This window comes from Pseudonaja textilis, chromosome 18 (assembly GCF_049901715.1).
Source record: "Pseudonaja textilis isolate UNSWEBS1 chromosome 18, rPseTex1.2, whole genome shotgun sequence".
Lineage (NCBI taxonomy): Eukaryota > Metazoa > Chordata > Lepidosauria > Squamata > Elapidae > Pseudonaja > Pseudonaja textilis.
The window spans coordinates 3,183,700-3,200,949 of NC_142007.1; the positions used below are offsets into that span (position 1 = coordinate 3,183,700).

The 17,250-nt window shown below is 43.5% G+C and overlaps 1 protein-coding gene across 1 annotated transcript; it reads left to right on the forward strand.

Annotated features, from left to right (window-relative positions):
* Positions 1 to 1,220: 1,220 nt before the first annotated feature.
* On the forward strand, positions 1,221 to 12,752 carry TMEM240 (transmembrane protein 240). The gene is made up of 4 exons (XM_087914896.1): positions 1,221 to 1,530; positions 2,735 to 2,841; positions 8,691 to 8,899; positions 11,001 to 12,752. Exons 1-4 carry the CDS (start codon positions 1,348 to 1,350, stop codon positions 11,147 to 11,149), a joined length of 648 nt encoding a protein of 215 aa, XP_087771022.1. The 5' UTR covers positions 1,221 to 1,347; the 3' UTR covers positions 11,150 to 12,752.
* Positions 12,753 to 17,250: the final 4,498 nt, after the last annotated feature.

Here is a 17,250-nt window from a genome sequence, read left to right on the forward strand (position 1 = left end):
AAGGGGGTGTTACGAAAAGCTTGGATACTGACCCTTCAAGATGCTTGCGCTTCTCTGGGTGTATGGCTTTATTTGGGGAAGGTGGGGGGGAAGAAAGGAAGCTACCCGTTCCTTTTTATATTCTCCTCCTCCTTATCGTTATTATTATTAACATCCTCTCTCTTTCTCTCTCTCTCTCTCTCACACACACACACACCTCTTTGCCTGCATAATGCCGAAGGTGGATGCCCAAGATTTCATAACTCCCCCTCCCTCCCCCCCAAAAAGGGAGGGGGTTGCCCACCCTCCAAATCCATCTCCAGGTTAGGTTTTGGGGGATCGTTTCTCCCGTCACACGCACACACACACATACACGCACCCGCTCCTTCGGGAAGACACCCCCTTCCCCCAATAGTATTAAGAAGCTAGGGAAACAGCAAAGGCTGGTGTATTTTTTTGGGGGGGGAGGAAGGGTCTTCCCCGCTCTCCCTTCCTCCTCTCCCCCCCCCCCGCCCCGCCCAAGCGCCGGGCTTTTACAGTCTCTTTTAGAGGAGAGGAAAGGGGGCTTCTGATGTCATCCCGTCCCTTCTGCATTTTCTCAGGCTTGATGCTCTCATTTTTGGCCCCCGCCGAAAAGGAGGGGAGGGGGGAAGAGAAAAGAGAGAGGGGAGGGAGGGAGGGAGAGACAAAAAGGGAGGGGAAATATTTATCCTCTCTCAACCCCCCCCCCCTTCCCCCTTTTCCAGGACACACCACCTGCTTTGCACCAATCGCTTCCCCCGGTTTGGAAAGGGAGCAATTTCATTTTTTATTTTATTTTATTTTATTTTTTGGAGGGAGTGGGGGGCAGCACCGACCGGGACGAAGCGGGAAGTGATGCCAAGGGGTAGTCGGGGCTGCTTTTCTGCCTGCCGGGGCTCGGATGGCTTGCTTTAAAGCTGGCTCCCGGCTCTGCTCCTCGCCCTGACGGTGCAGCAGCGGCAGAAGCAGCAATAGCCGCCCGGGCGATGTTCAACCTTCAGCCCGGCTTGGGTTCGGCGCATCCCCCGGCTCGCCCCGGGCACCTGCCTGAACCTGCCGGGCTGCTCCCTCTGGCCGGGGCGAAGGGACAGAGCTCGGAATAAGCAAGTTCAGAGGAAGGCAGCCCAGAAGCCAGATCCAGCTTGGGTGGGGGGGGAGGGAGGGAGGGAGGGAGGGAAGGGGGGGCCCTGGTGGGCTGGGGTGGGGGGTTGGTGGCGGTGGGGGGAGGGCGGGAGCGGCAGCGGCACCAGCGGTCGCCGCCTGCGTTTTGTTATGCTTTGCAGGAGGAAGGGGGGCCCGAGGAGGTTCCCCCCCTGCCAGAATTGCAGTTCAGGTTGAAGAGCTTCTATGCGGCCGTCTCTGACCTCTGCGCGGAGAGCTGGGCCCCCTTTCTCTCGTTTTTCCTCTGGGGAAAGCGGCTGGGGGGGGGGCGGCCTGCAGGAAAGTGACAGGACAGCTGTCAGTTTCCCCGCGAGGTCCATGAATACGAACACCATGATATTTTTGATCCTGGGGGCTTCGGTTGTGATGGTAAGGCTGCTTTGCCTTCCTTCCTCCCTTCCTTCCTTCCTTCCCCATTATTCTTTCCTTCTTCCCTCCCCTTCTTTCTCCTTCCTTCCTTCTTTCTTTCCTTCCCATTATCTTTCCTTCCTCCCTCCCCTTCTCTTTCTCCTTCCTTCTTTCCTCCCCATTATTCTCTCCTTCTTTCCTCCCCTTCTTTCTTCCCTTCCCATTATCTTTCCTTCCTCCCTCCCTTCTCTTTCTCCTCCCTTCTTTCCTCCCCATTATTCTTTCCTTCTTTCCTCCCCTTCTTCTTCCCTTCCCATTATCTTTCCTCCCTCCTCCCTTCTCTTTCTCCTTCCTTCTTTCCTCCCCATTATTCTCTCCTTCTTTCCTCCCTTCTTTCTTCCCTTCCCATTATCTTTCCTCCTCCTCCCTTCTCTTTCTCCTTCCTTCTTTCCTCCCCATTATTCTTTCCTTCTTTCCTCCCTTCTTTCTTTCCTTCCCATTATCTTTCCTTCCTCCCTCCCTTCTCTTTCTCCTCCCTTCTTTCCTCCCCATTATTCTTTCCTTCTTTCCTCCCTTCTTTCTTCCCTTCCCATTATCTTTCCTTCCTCCCTCCCCTCCTCTTTCTCCTTCCTTCTTTCCTCCCCATTATTCTTTCCTTCCTCCCTCCCCTTCTCTTTCTCCTTCCTTCCTTCTCCCTTCCTTCCTTCCCTTCCTTCCTTCCTTCTCCTTCCTTCCTCCCCATTAGTCTTTCCTTTTTCTCTCCTTCTTTCTTTCTTCTTCCTTCCTTCCTTCCCCTTCCTTTTCCTTTCCTTCCTTCCTTCCTTCCTGCCTTCTTGACCCCTTCAATTTCATTTTTTTTTTCAGGTGTGTGGGGGAGGGGGGGGCTTAGCTTCTCCTCTTCCTCTCTGATGTTGCTCTCCCTCCCTCCTTCCCTCCTTTCCTCTCTCCCTCCTTCCCAAGTCCTGGGCTTTTTCGGGTCGAGAACGGTCTCTTCTTGTCAATGCATGCATGACGGGATTCCTGTAACCTCTACAGGTACCGAATTGAAAGAGACCCCGATGCTTTGATTAGCTGGGGGGGGGGGGGGAGGAGGAGGAAAGACATCACTTTCGGGAGTACTTTCTCCTTCCTTCGTTCCTCTAAAGGTGGCTCCGTGTTTTTCGTCATATATTTTTCTCCCCTTAATTTTCCCAAGACCTGATCGAATATTTTGGGCCTCTTTCAGGCAATAGCATGTTTAATGGACATGAATGCTCTTCTTGACCGATTTCATAATTATATCTTACCGCATCTGAGAGGAGAAGATAGGGTCTGTCATTGCAACTGTGGAAGGTAAGGCCCTACATTTTAGCCCATTTTATGTCTTGCAGGTGGGGGCGCGGTGGGACAAGGGGGACTTTCGGGGAGGGGAGGGGAGGGGGGAGCATGCCACTTTTTAGCCCTCTCTCAGATGTGAAGTACAAATGACAGTTGGGGTTAAGCTTGAATTTGAAGCTGGGGGGTTGGTTTTTTTGCTGGTGCATTTGTTGGGCTTTTGATTGTACGTCGGGCCTCCAAGGAAGGTCAGAGTTATAAAATAATGGGAGGGAAGGAAAAGGAAAGGAAGGAAAAGATCAATAGAAGGAGGGAAGGAAGGAAGATGGGGAAGGAAGGAAGGAAAGAGGGGGAAAAATCAAGGGAGGGGGGAAGAGAGGAAGGAAGATGGGGAAGGAAGGAAGGGAATTTGGCCAATGGCTTGGGTGTGTTTAGTGGCAAATGTCAGCCAGTGATGTCAAATGTTTGCATAGTACAACAGCAGTTTGGATGGCTTTCGAAAGAACTCCGAGCAAAACCAAAGCATAGGGCAGGTAGGCTGTTGGCATTTGAGAGCCTCCATCTGCAAGAGCAGTCTACCTTGTAGCGGGGAACCTGGAGGGGAAATGGGTAGGAAGGGCTGTTGTCCCTCTGTTTGCCCTTGCTTGAAAGTTTTCTCCCCCATAGAAATCCAAATCCAGGGGTCCCTCAGCCTGACTGATCCAACAGAACAGTTCCTCCATCTCTGCTGCAGTTTTCTAGTCCACCTGGGAACCCCAGCAGAGATGATCCTGTTGCAATAAACAAGGTTTGTTTCTGAAAGTAGGCTGGCAATTGGCATGGTCCCTGGATCACGGGACATGAAACTGTTTTGCTCAACGAGCGTTCAGTTGCTCACTGACTTGTTGTGTGGGCCACAAGTCAGCTGGGGCCTTGGGCTTCTCGGTGAGGCAAAACAGTCGTCCATTTCTCTCACAACTTCAGAAGCAAAAACCAAGCAGGCAAGCTAAGGGACTTTCTCACCCAGATGAGGATGTTTGGATGAGGAGACCACTTTTGTGTTTGGTTTCCAAGGGAACCAAGCCTTGAAGAGGTTGCTACCTGCTGCAAGGTAGACTGCCCTTGCAAATGGAGGCTCTGCAACGTCAACAACCTTAACCTTTTCTCGTCCTCACCAAGGTCTGCAAAACCAGGTGTTCTCCCCTCCCCAAGTGGACGTGAAGAACCCTTTCCGGGTGCAGTGAGTGCACCTGGCAACCTGCTTTCTTGTGAACCCACTGAGAGACGTATATTGATATGGTTAGGTTGGGGAAAAAGAGATTTATCCTCCCATTTTTAACCTTCTCATAATCGAGGGGTCTTGGGATTTTGTGCATTCAGGAACCCCAGCAAGGCCTCATTTTGTTAGGGATTTGTTCCGAGGGGAGTGGGGGGCAGTTAAACTATGCCTTAAAGCGGATGCACAGACAGGTTGCAAGATGTACAAGAGCAAAATTGAGAAGAACTGGAAGAGCAAAGCTCAATAGTCATAAGAGTGGTTGGAATCAAGAGGAGACTCATTTTGCTCTGTTGATAAACCTAAAGACCATGTTTTCCAACCTCTCCAGCTTTAAGATGGATGGACTTCAACTCCCAGAATTCCCAGAGACTGGCTGGGGAATTCTGGGAGTTGAAGTCCATTCATCTTAAAGCTGCCAAGGTTGGGAAACATGACCTAATAGGACAATTTAGTATTTGGGTGCACTGATGGCTAACAGTTCCCAGCAACTATTTCTTCTTAAGTCCTGTTTTCCACCATCAAGGTTAAAATCGCTTATTTACCTCCTAATTCCCTACAAGACAGAGAAAATTAACAGCTTTTTGTAAAAAAAAAAAAGCTGATTCCAAGTTTGGTCTGGGTTTATCCCTCAGCGGTCCTAATTTGTAAGGTTGTTGTGAGCTGAAAAGGTGAGGAGGAATGGGGAAAAAATGGTGTGATGGAAATCGAACTAGACTGCAACATTGGAATTTATTGGAGTTTCTCTTTTTCCCAGAGAAACATAAATTCTGTCGATTGAAATCTTTCAGGGTCTGTTCTAGCAGCAAGTAGGATGCCTGTCAAAAGAGGGTAAAAGATCTTTCCTAAAAGAAAATTGTCCTGCCATGGGGTGTACATCAGTTGTTGATTTTTCTACATTTATATATAGGTTTCTTTGCTAGAATAACCGAGGTAAGAGGATTCCTTGCCATTTGCAAATGAACGGACGCTAAGGCTGCTTGAATCTTGCAAGCCACTATGAAATTGCTAAGATTAGCAGCATCTGTTTCACACTGTCCTAAAATACTGTCGTTTGCTGAAAATTGGAAAAGGGAGGATCGGATGGTGACAAGTGACTGAAGTACACGCACCACAGCGGAAAGAAAGAGCAATTTGATCTGGCTTGTGTGTCCCCTTGACCAAGTCTCAATAGTTAGAGAATGAATTTAAGGCCGTTTTTCCTTTCTCTGTTTTAGATTGTCAGTTTGATTGTGAGAGGGCAATCCATCTGTTTTGCTTTCTTGCCTTTTTTTTTTTTTTAACTCCAGCCTTCCTAAATTCAGTTTGTCCTTTCCAGGGAAAACAGGGAATTGAAAGTGGGGTAGATAAGATAGTCTTAGCTTTTGCCCTAAGTTTCATGTTTGAAACTCAAGAGGGCCAGAAACGAGAAGGCATGCCTAGGCTTACTTAGAGAATGAAATATTAATGCAAGCTTTTTATTTTTATTTTTACAAAATGCAACTATGTATTTTCTAAACTTCAAGAAGCTCAACTTGCCTCAATTCCCAAGTCACAAGCCGGATGGGAATTTTGGAACTGTAGTTCCAAAAGGATAGAAACAGGAGAAGTGTAAAGAAACAAATATTTTCACACAGTCTCAAGGCCTGGCTTGTATGACACTTTCACTTGGTTAATGAAGAACAGGTACTCTCCGACTTACGACTATAATTGAGCCCAAGATTTCTGTTGCTAAGTGAGACACTTGTCAAGCTTCACCCCATTTTGCGACCTTTCTTGCCACAATTAAGTGTCTCACTGCAATTCTTAAATAACGCGGTTGTTAAGTGGCTTACCCCATTGACTTTGCTTGTCAGAAGGTCACAAAAGGGGATCATGTGACCCCGGGACACTGCAACCGTCGTAAATGTGAATCAGTTGCCAAGTGTCTGAATTTTGATCACGTGACCCTGGGGGATTCTGCAATGGTTGTAAGTGTGAAAAACGGTCATACGTCACTTTTTTCAATGCCGTTGTAACTTTGAATAGTCAGTCACTAAGCAAAACGGTTGTAAGTTGAGAGCCACCTACAACTCATTTTCCCATTTTGGATCCTAAAGAAATCAAATGCACGCTGTGTGAAGTCTAACGGATCTCCCACCCCACCCCAGATTAATCCCGGTTAAAAGTTGCCAAACACATCTTGAATTGACATTTGGCAAGGTCTGTCCTTGACTTGGGAATGCTTAAAGGCCCTTGCAGAAATGTCCCCTAAATTCAGGCAAAGGAGCGCCAAAATCATTTATTAGAGAAAAAGACACCCAGAGCTTAGGGACCGCTTGTAAAAGAGAGTATTTGGGGGCACGGTCTGTGAAATGCCCATAATGCATGTATGGTTTTTCCTGCACGATCCACCGTTAAATTAATTTCATTATTTCTTCAGCAGCTGAAGATTTCCTGACCTAAATTGACAATCCAATTTACACAAACTCACGGCTGGGTCAAAGGTGGAATAAATGGGTTCTATGAACAAGTGTAACTCGAATCAGTTATGGGGCAGAAGATGATTGGTTTTAAATAAATCTGTTTGGGGTTTATCGCCTGCCTGGGTGACCAATGGAAGAAGCCAATGATATAATGTAGTCTTGACAATAGTCTTAGAAATAGAATAGAAAAGAATAGGAATGGAATGGAATGGAATGGAATGGAACGGAATGGAATAGTATTGAAGAATGAGAATGGAATGGAATATAGAATACAATATAAAATAGGAATAGAATGGAATGGAATGGAATAGAAATAGAAATAGAAATAGAAATAGAATAGAATAGAATAGAATAGAATAGAATAGAATTCTTTATTGGCCAAGTGTGATTGGACACACAAGGACTTTGTCTTGGTGCATTAGATTATGGGATACCAAACACTTTTTCCTGGAGTACTCTGCATTCTTAAAGAAACAATGTTGGACCCAATTAATGCAACATACTGGTTACTCCTTGACTTACAACCCTCCGTTCAATGACCATTCAAAGTTACAACAGGCCGTCATAGCTTCTTCACACTAATGGGATCAGATATTGGGTGCTTGTCAACTGACGTGTATTTATAATAGTTGGAGCATCCCAGGTTCATGTGATTGCCAAATCTGTGGTCTCCCCAGCTGGCTTCTACCAAGCAAAGTCAATGGGAGAAGCCCAATTTGCTTAACGACTGTGAGATTCACTTAGCAGCCACAGTGATTTCCTTAATAACCGTGGGAATAAAAGTCATAAAATCAGGGACGGCTCAATAACACCTTGCTTTGTAATAGGAAAGCCGGGGCCCAATCGTGTTCATAAGTCGAGAAAATTATCTATATGCTTTCCAGAACCTTTACTAAAAATCTGACCGATCTTGGTTGAAACATGTAGAGATAGTCCTTGCCTTACAACCACAATTGAGTCCAAAATTTCCATTGCTAAGTGAGTTTTGCCCCATCTAACAACCTTTCTTCCCATAGTTGTTGTTAATCATTGTAGTTAAGTTAGTAACATGGTTGCTAAGTTGCCAGGTTGACTCTGCTTGTTGGAAGGTCGCAAACGGGGAATCACATGACCCTGGGAATCAATTACCAAGTATCTGAATTGTGATCACATGACCATGGGGATGTTGCAAAGGTTTGTAAGTGTAAAAAACGGTCATAAATCGCTTTTTTCAGTGCCATTGTAATCCCGGTCATTAAATGCACGGTTGTAAGTCAAGGACTACCTGTGGTACAAATCAAACCAATGTCTGAAATCTAAGTTTTAGAGGCAAATCAAGCTTTCATTGACCTTCCAGTTGCTTTTTAGAGATGGGTAGAGATGGGTTTTATACAGATGGAGTGGCACTGGGTCAATCAAGTTGGTAACTTCATTGTGGTGGAGCAGTAGAAACATTTGGAGTGATATTTAATCTCCAGAAAACCCTTTTATAGAAATCCTAAAAAGAAAGGAATTATGGCTGTTCCCCATGCAAAAGCGGGTTTTAGTTCTCAGCTCTTCCAAAGATTTTTTTAATGGTTGCCATTTAAAAAAAAAACTGGTTTGAATTGAACATTGTTGCCAGTATTATACATTCAACTGTCTGAATATTTTGGCCTGTAACCAGCATGCATAGGAATTGCGGTCCAAGAGAACAGGTGGATCGTCAATTTGCAAACATCTGGATGTCCAGAGCTCTGCAAGACACGGCTCTGGATTGACCACAGGATGTTCTGAGACGATGGGCGATGGAGGCATGACACTCCCATTGAACATCAATGAATAAATAGTCATCAGATCAAAGACTCTTGTGATTCTTCTTGAGTAATGTATTAATTGATATGCACTTAATTGATATGATCACCTGAATCAAAGGTTTAGCCCATAGCTACGTCAAGGTCAAAGGAGGATTTTCTTCTGGATTAAGGGGAACCTCAACAAATGGATGCCTTCAATAGTGGTGTCCATCCTCAGTTTGCTGTAGTTTCATATTCGTTTCCAGTTAGGGGAATACTCAGCTAGGAAAAACAGCCGTTATCCAGAAAGATATTCACCAGGGATGGCAAGCCAAATGTTTCTCCTGATCACACAACCATCATGTTCTCTTCTTCCCTCATATCCATCTGTCTCTTTTTAATTCTACCACTTAGACATCACATTCATTATGTCATCCCATACGATGGAGACCAGTCAATGGTTGATTCTTCCGAGAACTACTTTGTGACCGACAACGTCACCAAGCAAGAAATTGATCTGATGCTGGGACTCTTGCTGGGATTCTGTATAAGCTGGTTTCTTGTGTGGATGGATGGATTGCTCCATTACGCTGTACGAGCATGGCGGACGAGCCGACGATATGGTAAGTGGAAATCAAGTTGACATGCCAAGATTTTCAAATGATTGCTGGCTTTGGCGAGGGAAATTGCAAGCATGGAGAATGTTTGAAACTGAGGCCAACAACCACAGGCCATGAAGTTCAAGCTACTTGGAAAAAATTCCCAGGAGGGTTTTTAATCCTATGCACCCAATAAAATATATTGATGATAAATTCTAGACTGACCAAACAATGGATTTTTTTTTTCATGCAATCTGCTTTTACAAGATGAATAGAATTAATTTATGGAATTTACTGGGTTCTCTTCTCTAGATATACTTTCTTATTTTAGAAGGCAGTCGTATATGTTTTTTAGAAAAATGGGTCATAATGTGGGAGGCAAAAGAGCCAGATTTATTTTATTTAGGGAATTTACATGCCACCTCTTTCCTTAAAAGGTCTGGTTGGGTTTTAAAGAGAAAATAACAGGGTATATATAAGCAACATTTTTCAGCATAACTGATACAAATAGAAACTAAAACTCAAGCAATAAAAGATTGCCTGGGAAAATATTCATGTTTTAGGGAAATCCTGTTAAAATTGGACATTAATTTAGCCAACCAATAATCCTTTAAATTTCTTGACATTTGGTTTATTCTATCTTGAATACAAACTGTATTGGCCAGCTTCTTTTTTTTGAAGAATCCTATTTTGGGAGAACTGGAGTAGAATAACTAAACAGTTGGCTAGCTGGAATTTCACATCCAGCATCTAAACAAACTTCCCAATTTTTTTTATAGTTGGAAGGTTTTTCTTACCCCAATATTCAAACAGGGAACTGAGGCAGACAGCCCTCTCCTGTTGAAAGCAGCTTTGCAGCCCAAAATTGCTTCTTTTTGAAAGAAGAAAATTGGCTGGGATTCCTCTAACCGAAGCCTTTTGTTGGCTCTATATGGTTAATCTGTTCTTGTTCCGACTGGTTCTGGCCTAGAGAAGTATTCCTAATTCCAGTGCCATTCTTGTTGGGTTAAAGCTGTCTCTGTGTCTAGTTCACATGTAGGAGGTTTAATTGTGTCCACATTATTAAACTGGAACATTTTGTATGGAAGGAAACAATTGAGGGAATAATAGTCAATGCCTAGATGTTTTGCTTGTAAGGAGAGAGAGAAAGTCATTGTAGGTAGCCTTAGCAACCAAAGTTACAACAGCACTGAAAAAAAAGTGACTTACAAGCAGTCCTTATATTTACAACTGTGGCAGCACCCTTAGAATCACCTGATCAAAATTTGGGTGCTTGGCAACCGGCAAGTATTTACAACGGTTGAAGTGTCCCAGATTCACGAGGTCTCGCTATCTGCAACCTTCCCGGCCGACTTTTGACAAGTCTAGCCAGTGGGACCAGCCAGATTCACTTAACAACTGCATGATTCACTGAACAACACAGTGGTATGCTTAATAACCATGGCAAAAAAAAGGTCGTATAATTAGGCATGACTTACTTAACTGCTTTGCTTAGCGATGGAAATTCTGGTCCCCCACTGCAATCATAAGTCAAGGACTACCTGTATGAAAGTGTGTATCCAATCACACTTGGCCAATAAAGAAATAAATAATTCTATTTAGAAGTACTGTACTTTTAGATTTAAAGTATGCAGTATTATAACCTAGGAATAAAGAATCCTGGTTTCCCATAGCACCAGCCAGAGATATTTGGAATTGTAGTTCAGTAACATGTAAAAGACTGTTTACCACTAACTTAGCCTGGTTGGGACTCTCTTCATGGTGATGTCTCATAAATTGGAAGATCATGTCAAAAGATTTTAAAATGGGATTAGGTAAATTCATAAAGGAGGGGAAAAAACGAATGTTCCTTTGTTAATGACAGATATTTCTTCTAAAATCTGAACTTGGATGCTTTGCAACACCAGCTGTTAGAAAATCCCGACAGGAAACTTTTAAAAAATATTTTGTGGCTTCTTCAACATCCGTTGGAGTAGCCAGATGGTTCTCAAAAGAGAACCGTGGCCCCAAATCATCAAAGGGGTTTGCCCACCCCTGTTGGAAGTCTTGTTGGGTTGAATGAAGCGAATCTCTGTTTCCATCATGTTGAGTCACTTTTTTTTTTTGTTTCTCTCTCTTTTCCCAGACAATTCATGGTCTTGGTTTCCCAAATTTTGTAATTTCAAAGAGTTCCGGAAACGCCACCACAACCAGTATGATGAAGCTGCGGGAAACATGGTGCACATCAAACAGAAATTGTATCATAATGGGCACCCAAGCCCAAGACACCTTTAAGGAAACCTGGGACTGATCAGTGGTCTATTGAACATGCCTTTTGCTGTCTACCAAGGGGAGTTGTCCAGCTGCTTACTCCCTGGTGGACGTCACTTAAAGACTCCCCCTTAGTTCCACCAACGGTGTGTCTGCAGAATTCTCTGCGCCCAGAGAATGCACAATTCCCCCTGTCCTGGATCCAAGGCTCACGAGACATTGCACTGTGGTTACCCTTTGACTGGTGGACCTGTACATATGATGAAAGGAGACGAACAAACCAGCACAGAAAGAGCGCGAGAGAAAATTTGCATTACACTTTCCAGCCCTCGCTTCTTTTGGTGATGATAGCAATGGCAGTCTATTTTTCTCCCTATTGGTTTTCTTTGTTGATTTGGAAGTTTTGTTTGTTGTCGTCCATGGTCTTTGTAGATGAATTTGGCCAGATGTTGCCCTGTTTAGCCTTCAAGTACTTCTGAATTTCTGTTTCCAATTGTATCTGACCCTTCCATCCACTTGATCCCTATGAAGGTTCTACATTGTGCTCCGATAACTCATTTCTAATGTAGATTTGGTTTGGATTTTAGATGACCTGGTAGGTACAATGCGTAATCCTTTAAGGACCCTCTTCTGTTGTTTTTGAGTTGAGAAATAGCTTGGTTTTCTCCGGCCTCCACTTCTGCTTTGCTTTCCTTCTGAATCATAACCTAGGGAGATTTTTCCTCCAACTTGCCCGAAGAAACAGGTAGTTCTATTCTGACATGCAAAACCCGCAACCACCAGGCTGAATGTAGTCATCTGTAGGCTGGAGCAAGCTGTCTTCCAAGAAACCAAAACGGTCTACCTTGAGAAGTTTGGTTGAGCAGGTCATGTTAGTAAAAATTTGCACATATAAGGTCCCTTTGGACTATTGACTGATCCTGTGAATGTTTCATCCAGGTGTCTCCTGGCAAGACCGAAACTGACTCTTAGTTAGACAAGACTATTTAGTTTGGTGCTGTGTTGATGATGCTTGATATAATTGTTTCAGTCCTAGAGAGGTCATTCTTTTTAACAAATTGGAGGTGCCCAAGTTGGTTTTAGCAGGCAAAGCATACTTCTTTCCAGTTATGGTCCCTTCCTTACATACCATGTTCATATGTTCTTTCGTGCAATGGGCATTGTAAGACCTTCAAGATAGCCTCAAGTTCCACATCCCATCAGCCTTGGTAAGCATTGCCTGTGATGAGTCAGGATGGAGGTTATCATCCGGAAGAATCTGGAGATCTCTCAATTGGTCTGTCCTATACCCGGAACCATCTGGATAACGGCAATTGCCATCTTGGCGCCTCAACCCTGTTGCATTTACAAGACCATCTACCTCAGAAACTGAACTGCGCAGTGGCTTCAGTGAAGGGAGTTACACAGGGAGGGAGGGCCAGGGATACCAAGAGCGAAAAGGGCATTTGAACTGGGAATAATAGACCCAATTTCAGGGTTCCACCAAGTGGACCCATATGGTTCCTTCATTTGGAAGGCTTAGGAGGTTGGTCAGGTTAAGCTGCTGGGATGCGTCAGCCATGCAAGTCAGCACAAATGCAACCCTCAATTGTGGTTTATTCAATAAATCATGGCTATACACGCTAGAGTTTAGTGTGATCCAGAACGAGTCTTCATACACTGTCATCTCCAAGATTATTCATCTCTTCTGTCTCACTGTGCATCAGAGCTTACACTGGCTGAAATCATTATTGCAATGATGGTTAAAAATGCACATTTCTTGCAATCGAGTCGCAGAACAGGCTGGTTTTTCAAGAGGCAGATTTCTGTTAAGGTGTTCCTCCATCTAGGAAAGCAGGCTTTAGAGCTAAGAGGCAGGTAGAAATCATGCCTGCCATACCTGTTAAGCCTCTGCCTGTTCTGCAGCTCTTAAAAGCAGCCTGCCCCCCCCTCCCATTTTTAGGCTGATGCTGGAGAAACCGTTCTTTTTATTTCCTTCTTTACAAAGCCAGATGATGCCCAACATTTGTCTACAAGTCTACCCTGCCCATCTGAACATCCAACGTTAGGTGGCTTATAATTCTTCTTCCTATTACTACTACTAATACAGTGGATTTGCATGCATGAATTAGGGCGTACAGAAACCTGTGCTAAACTTAGTTGTATCAGATATGATGTCATCGTGCTAAATGGGGGGATTTGGGGGATCAGTTCTGAAAGAGAGCCCAGCATGGTGGGGTTCAAGGAGACCGAGCTGCGTTTGTTCTAGCAACCAGGCCCGGGGGGCGGACAGGGGAATGAAGCAGATCGTAAGTTGAGGGGAAAGCAAGATTTAGTTTAGGACTTCCCTGCTGCCTTGTTCTTGGAGACTGGTATATATATGAGGAATTCAGGAGGGGGAAGATACACAATCTGGAGTCCTCCATGACTTGGCTCAATCCCCAGATAACATGCTTAATGGTTAGGCATCAAGGCGGAAGATTAAAGAGGACATCAGGTTGCCAACTTTTTGTCTGTATGATGTCCAAGATCTCTACTAAAGAAATGGATGCCCCGCCTTGTTAAGTCACGTTGAGTTAACCTGTGGTTCTGGTTGGTTGGATTGCTGTGTGGTACGAACACAGCCAATTATGGTTTAATCGATAAATCTTTATTCCACTCACCATGGCTTAGGGCTTGGCATGAACCCAGCTTGTGGTCAAAGCCCATTGAACTCAGTGGCCTAAATCTAGACACATTTTCTTTGGAACAGAGAGGCGACTGACCAACACTAGTGCATGTCAAATTAGTTTTTTATTCCTTTTTTTTTTCATCAGCAGATTTTGGGTTTGAAAAAGAGCATTCCCAATTTGTTTTACTGTTACCCAGAGAATTTAAAAAAAATTGGGATAGACCCCTCCGTAGGAAAATACTGAAAATGTCTGTGATTATTCTATTGTTTGATTGCAATGTCCGTGTGATTAAAAGGAAAAATAACAACTTCACCAAGAACCCAAAATGAATGAAAGATGAGAAATTTACTGGTAACCTCGCTAATCTTATGTTTCATTTGCTAATATTTGTCAACAATTGTCTGTTTGTGTGTGTGTATGAGAGAGAGAGAGAGAGAGAATGGTATGTTTAAACACAGATTTTTGGAAATCTGTTTCACAACTGTGCTGTGTATACTTTTGTCATTCAAATATTTTCCATGAGATATTTAAACCATGAAGTTCAGGTGGTTTACTACTACATAATTAAATTCTTTTGGGCTGGGGTGGGAGGGTAAATTGGCAACAATGCTTGTATACTGTATCAGAAAATTTTAAAAAGAAAATTCTTGGTTCTTAGCTTTTTAAAATAATTCTCCATCCATCCGTCTCATTTGATTTAGGTGAACTAGAGAAAGGTAACATCTTCTAAGACGCCTTTCAAAAATGGCTGACACTCTGCTTTTAATTTTATAGTCTAAAAGACATGTCACAAAAGGAAAGGAGGTGGGGAGGGAGAAAGGGAGGAAAAGCCCTCAAGGTAACCAGCTGGTGTAGAAGCAGTTTAGGAAGCTGGATGGAATGAATGTTTCAAACCAAAAGAAGCTTTAATATCCATTTTTCTATCTGTTCTGCTACTTGATACAGATACTATCTGAATCGATGGGTTAAAAAATGGGAGTCAAGATGACAAGCTGTAGAGCTAATTAAATCAGTTAAGGTTTAAATTGCTAGTTAAGGAACCAATGAAAGAGAGAGCTTTGCAACAATAGATTTTATGGAAATAAGTCTCATTTAGAGGACTGGAAAAGAAACCAGCATTCTGTGATCTTTCAGCCATGATGTCAGCAGAGTATGATCAAGATATACCTTTTTTAAAAAATATGAGAATGGGTGTAGAGCTGGGACAGACAAGCCTCATTCTGATTTTTGTAAAGGTAAGCTGTGCCATGTTCTTTTCATTTTTGGAATGAGTCACAGCACATTTGCCAATCTGGTGCCCCTCCGGGCATGTAAGACTATCCTTCCCATCGGCCCCAGCCAGTATGGCCAAGTCTGAATGTATTGCACATTAGAATGCGATGCTATGCAGCAAGGATACGTTTACTTCAGATGTATAGTTTGTCATTGAGCACAAACCAGATGACCTTGGTTAGAAAGTAACACAGGTAATCCTCAACTCCTCAACCTCTGATCCAGAAGGTGTCCATTAAAGGTAGTCCTCGTCTTATGCCCGCAGTTCAGCCCAACATTTATGTTGCTAAGTGAGACATTTGTTAAGTATGAGTTAAAAAAACGCCCCATTTTACAACCTGTCTTGCTGCAGTTGTTAGATCACTGCAGTCAAGTAAGTAACACGGTCGTTAAGTGAATCAGGGACACCGTGACCGTCATAGGTATGAATCGGTTTGTCAAGCATCCCAATTTTGATCACGTGCTGCAACTGTCTTAAAAACAACCATAAGCCGCTTTTTTCCAGTGCCATCTTCGAACAGTCACTTAAATGGACTGTTAGTAAGTTGGGGACCACCTAGATATTGTGATTTCTTTTTGTTTGTTTGAATTTATTGGCTGTCCAATTCCAGGGGGGACTCCATTTCTGCTGCTTCCTTACCCTGGAAAGTGACCTGAGCTCGGGAAGTTCAGGAATGAGGCTTGTCTTTATTGTCGTTGTCGAAGTTTGATGTGTGTGTGTGGAGCCATTATTGTATTACTCACATTTTGTGTGTCTCTTGTCGTGTGGTAACAGGAGTCAACCCCTTTTTTTTCTTGCTTTCTTAGATTTATGGTCCTCGGTCTCTCTACTGTGACCAGTTTGGCCTTTTATTTTTACCTCAGGAATTCATTTTTTTTTAAAAAAGACTGTAAGGATCGAACCTGAGGGAAATTTATTTCCAGAGCTGCTATTTTTGGCGCCATCTTGGCAAAAGTTATTGGTTGCTTCTCATTGGCCAGGCAGGCAGTGGTAGGTGTGACTAAGCCCCAATGAGCCAATCAGTGTTTGTGAAAGGTGCTGTGACACTGTGAAGGCATCGAGTTCTATAGCAGAGAGGCTTTTTCAGTCTCTCCAGATCTCCAACTCTTTTTCCTGGAGGACTGGATGGATCAAATGAATGGAGAAAATCTTAACTCCCGTTCAAGAGTTAATTCCTTGGGGTTCACTTGATTGACAGCATTTTAATGAGCATGCAGAACAGGATGTTATTTCCCCCCGCTCTTTTTATATATTTATTTGGCAGCCTCCTCCAAGCAGACTTCTTCTTAGAAACAATATTGCCTCCAGCAGGTTTGGAGAGCATTTTTAAATTTTTTTTATCTAGTTCTTTTCCTAAAGTGGAGGTTGGCTGCTGCTTGCCGATGCCCTAGATTTGATTTGAGAAGTGCAAGAGATCAGATTTGCTGAGCAAAGCAAGTTATCCCTCCCTCACAGACTGGACCCACAAGAAAATGAGGAAGGTGGAAGATGAGAACTGTGTCTATCAGACAACCCCAAGGGCAAAAGGTTTCACCCCATTTCTTCAGTGCTGAAGGGGAGCAATACAGAATGAAGCAACAGTGGAAACTAGAATCAAACAGAGCAATAATGTTTCTGTTTTCAAAGGCAGAGAATTCCCTTCTTTTAACCGCCGATTCTTTTTTCTTTTTCTTTCTTTCCTCTCTTTCTACCTACCTACCTATCTCAAATTAGCAGCCAAATGGGTTCCATTAAACCTGTTTTGTTTTTGTTTTTACTAGAAAGAAAACTCTTGAACACCCAAGCAAAAAGAAACTTTTGATTTTAAGACATCTTTTCCAACCTAACCTTTCCTAGAGGTCTCTCTGGCAAGTGGCAAACATGTTTTATTTATGAAATTAATATGCCGCCCATATCCCTGCCAAGTGACTCCTACGTGGCTTAAAAAACATAACTGGGTATGAGCAGGTTAAAAATATCGATAAGGTGCTGACCAATGGCTAATTACCCGTTATTTCATTTGGCTTTTCATTTTTTAATTGTTGGGTCTGCCTTCTCCCTCTCCCTCTCTCTCTCACACACAAATTCTGATTTCACACCATGCCAAGGGAGATTGATAGGCCTTCACTGCAGGGCTCTGCTGAATGAAATGGACCCCTTTGGTCTTCTAAAAGCAGAAGCCAACTAGCATCTGCAAACCAATGAAACCAGGGTGCAAAATG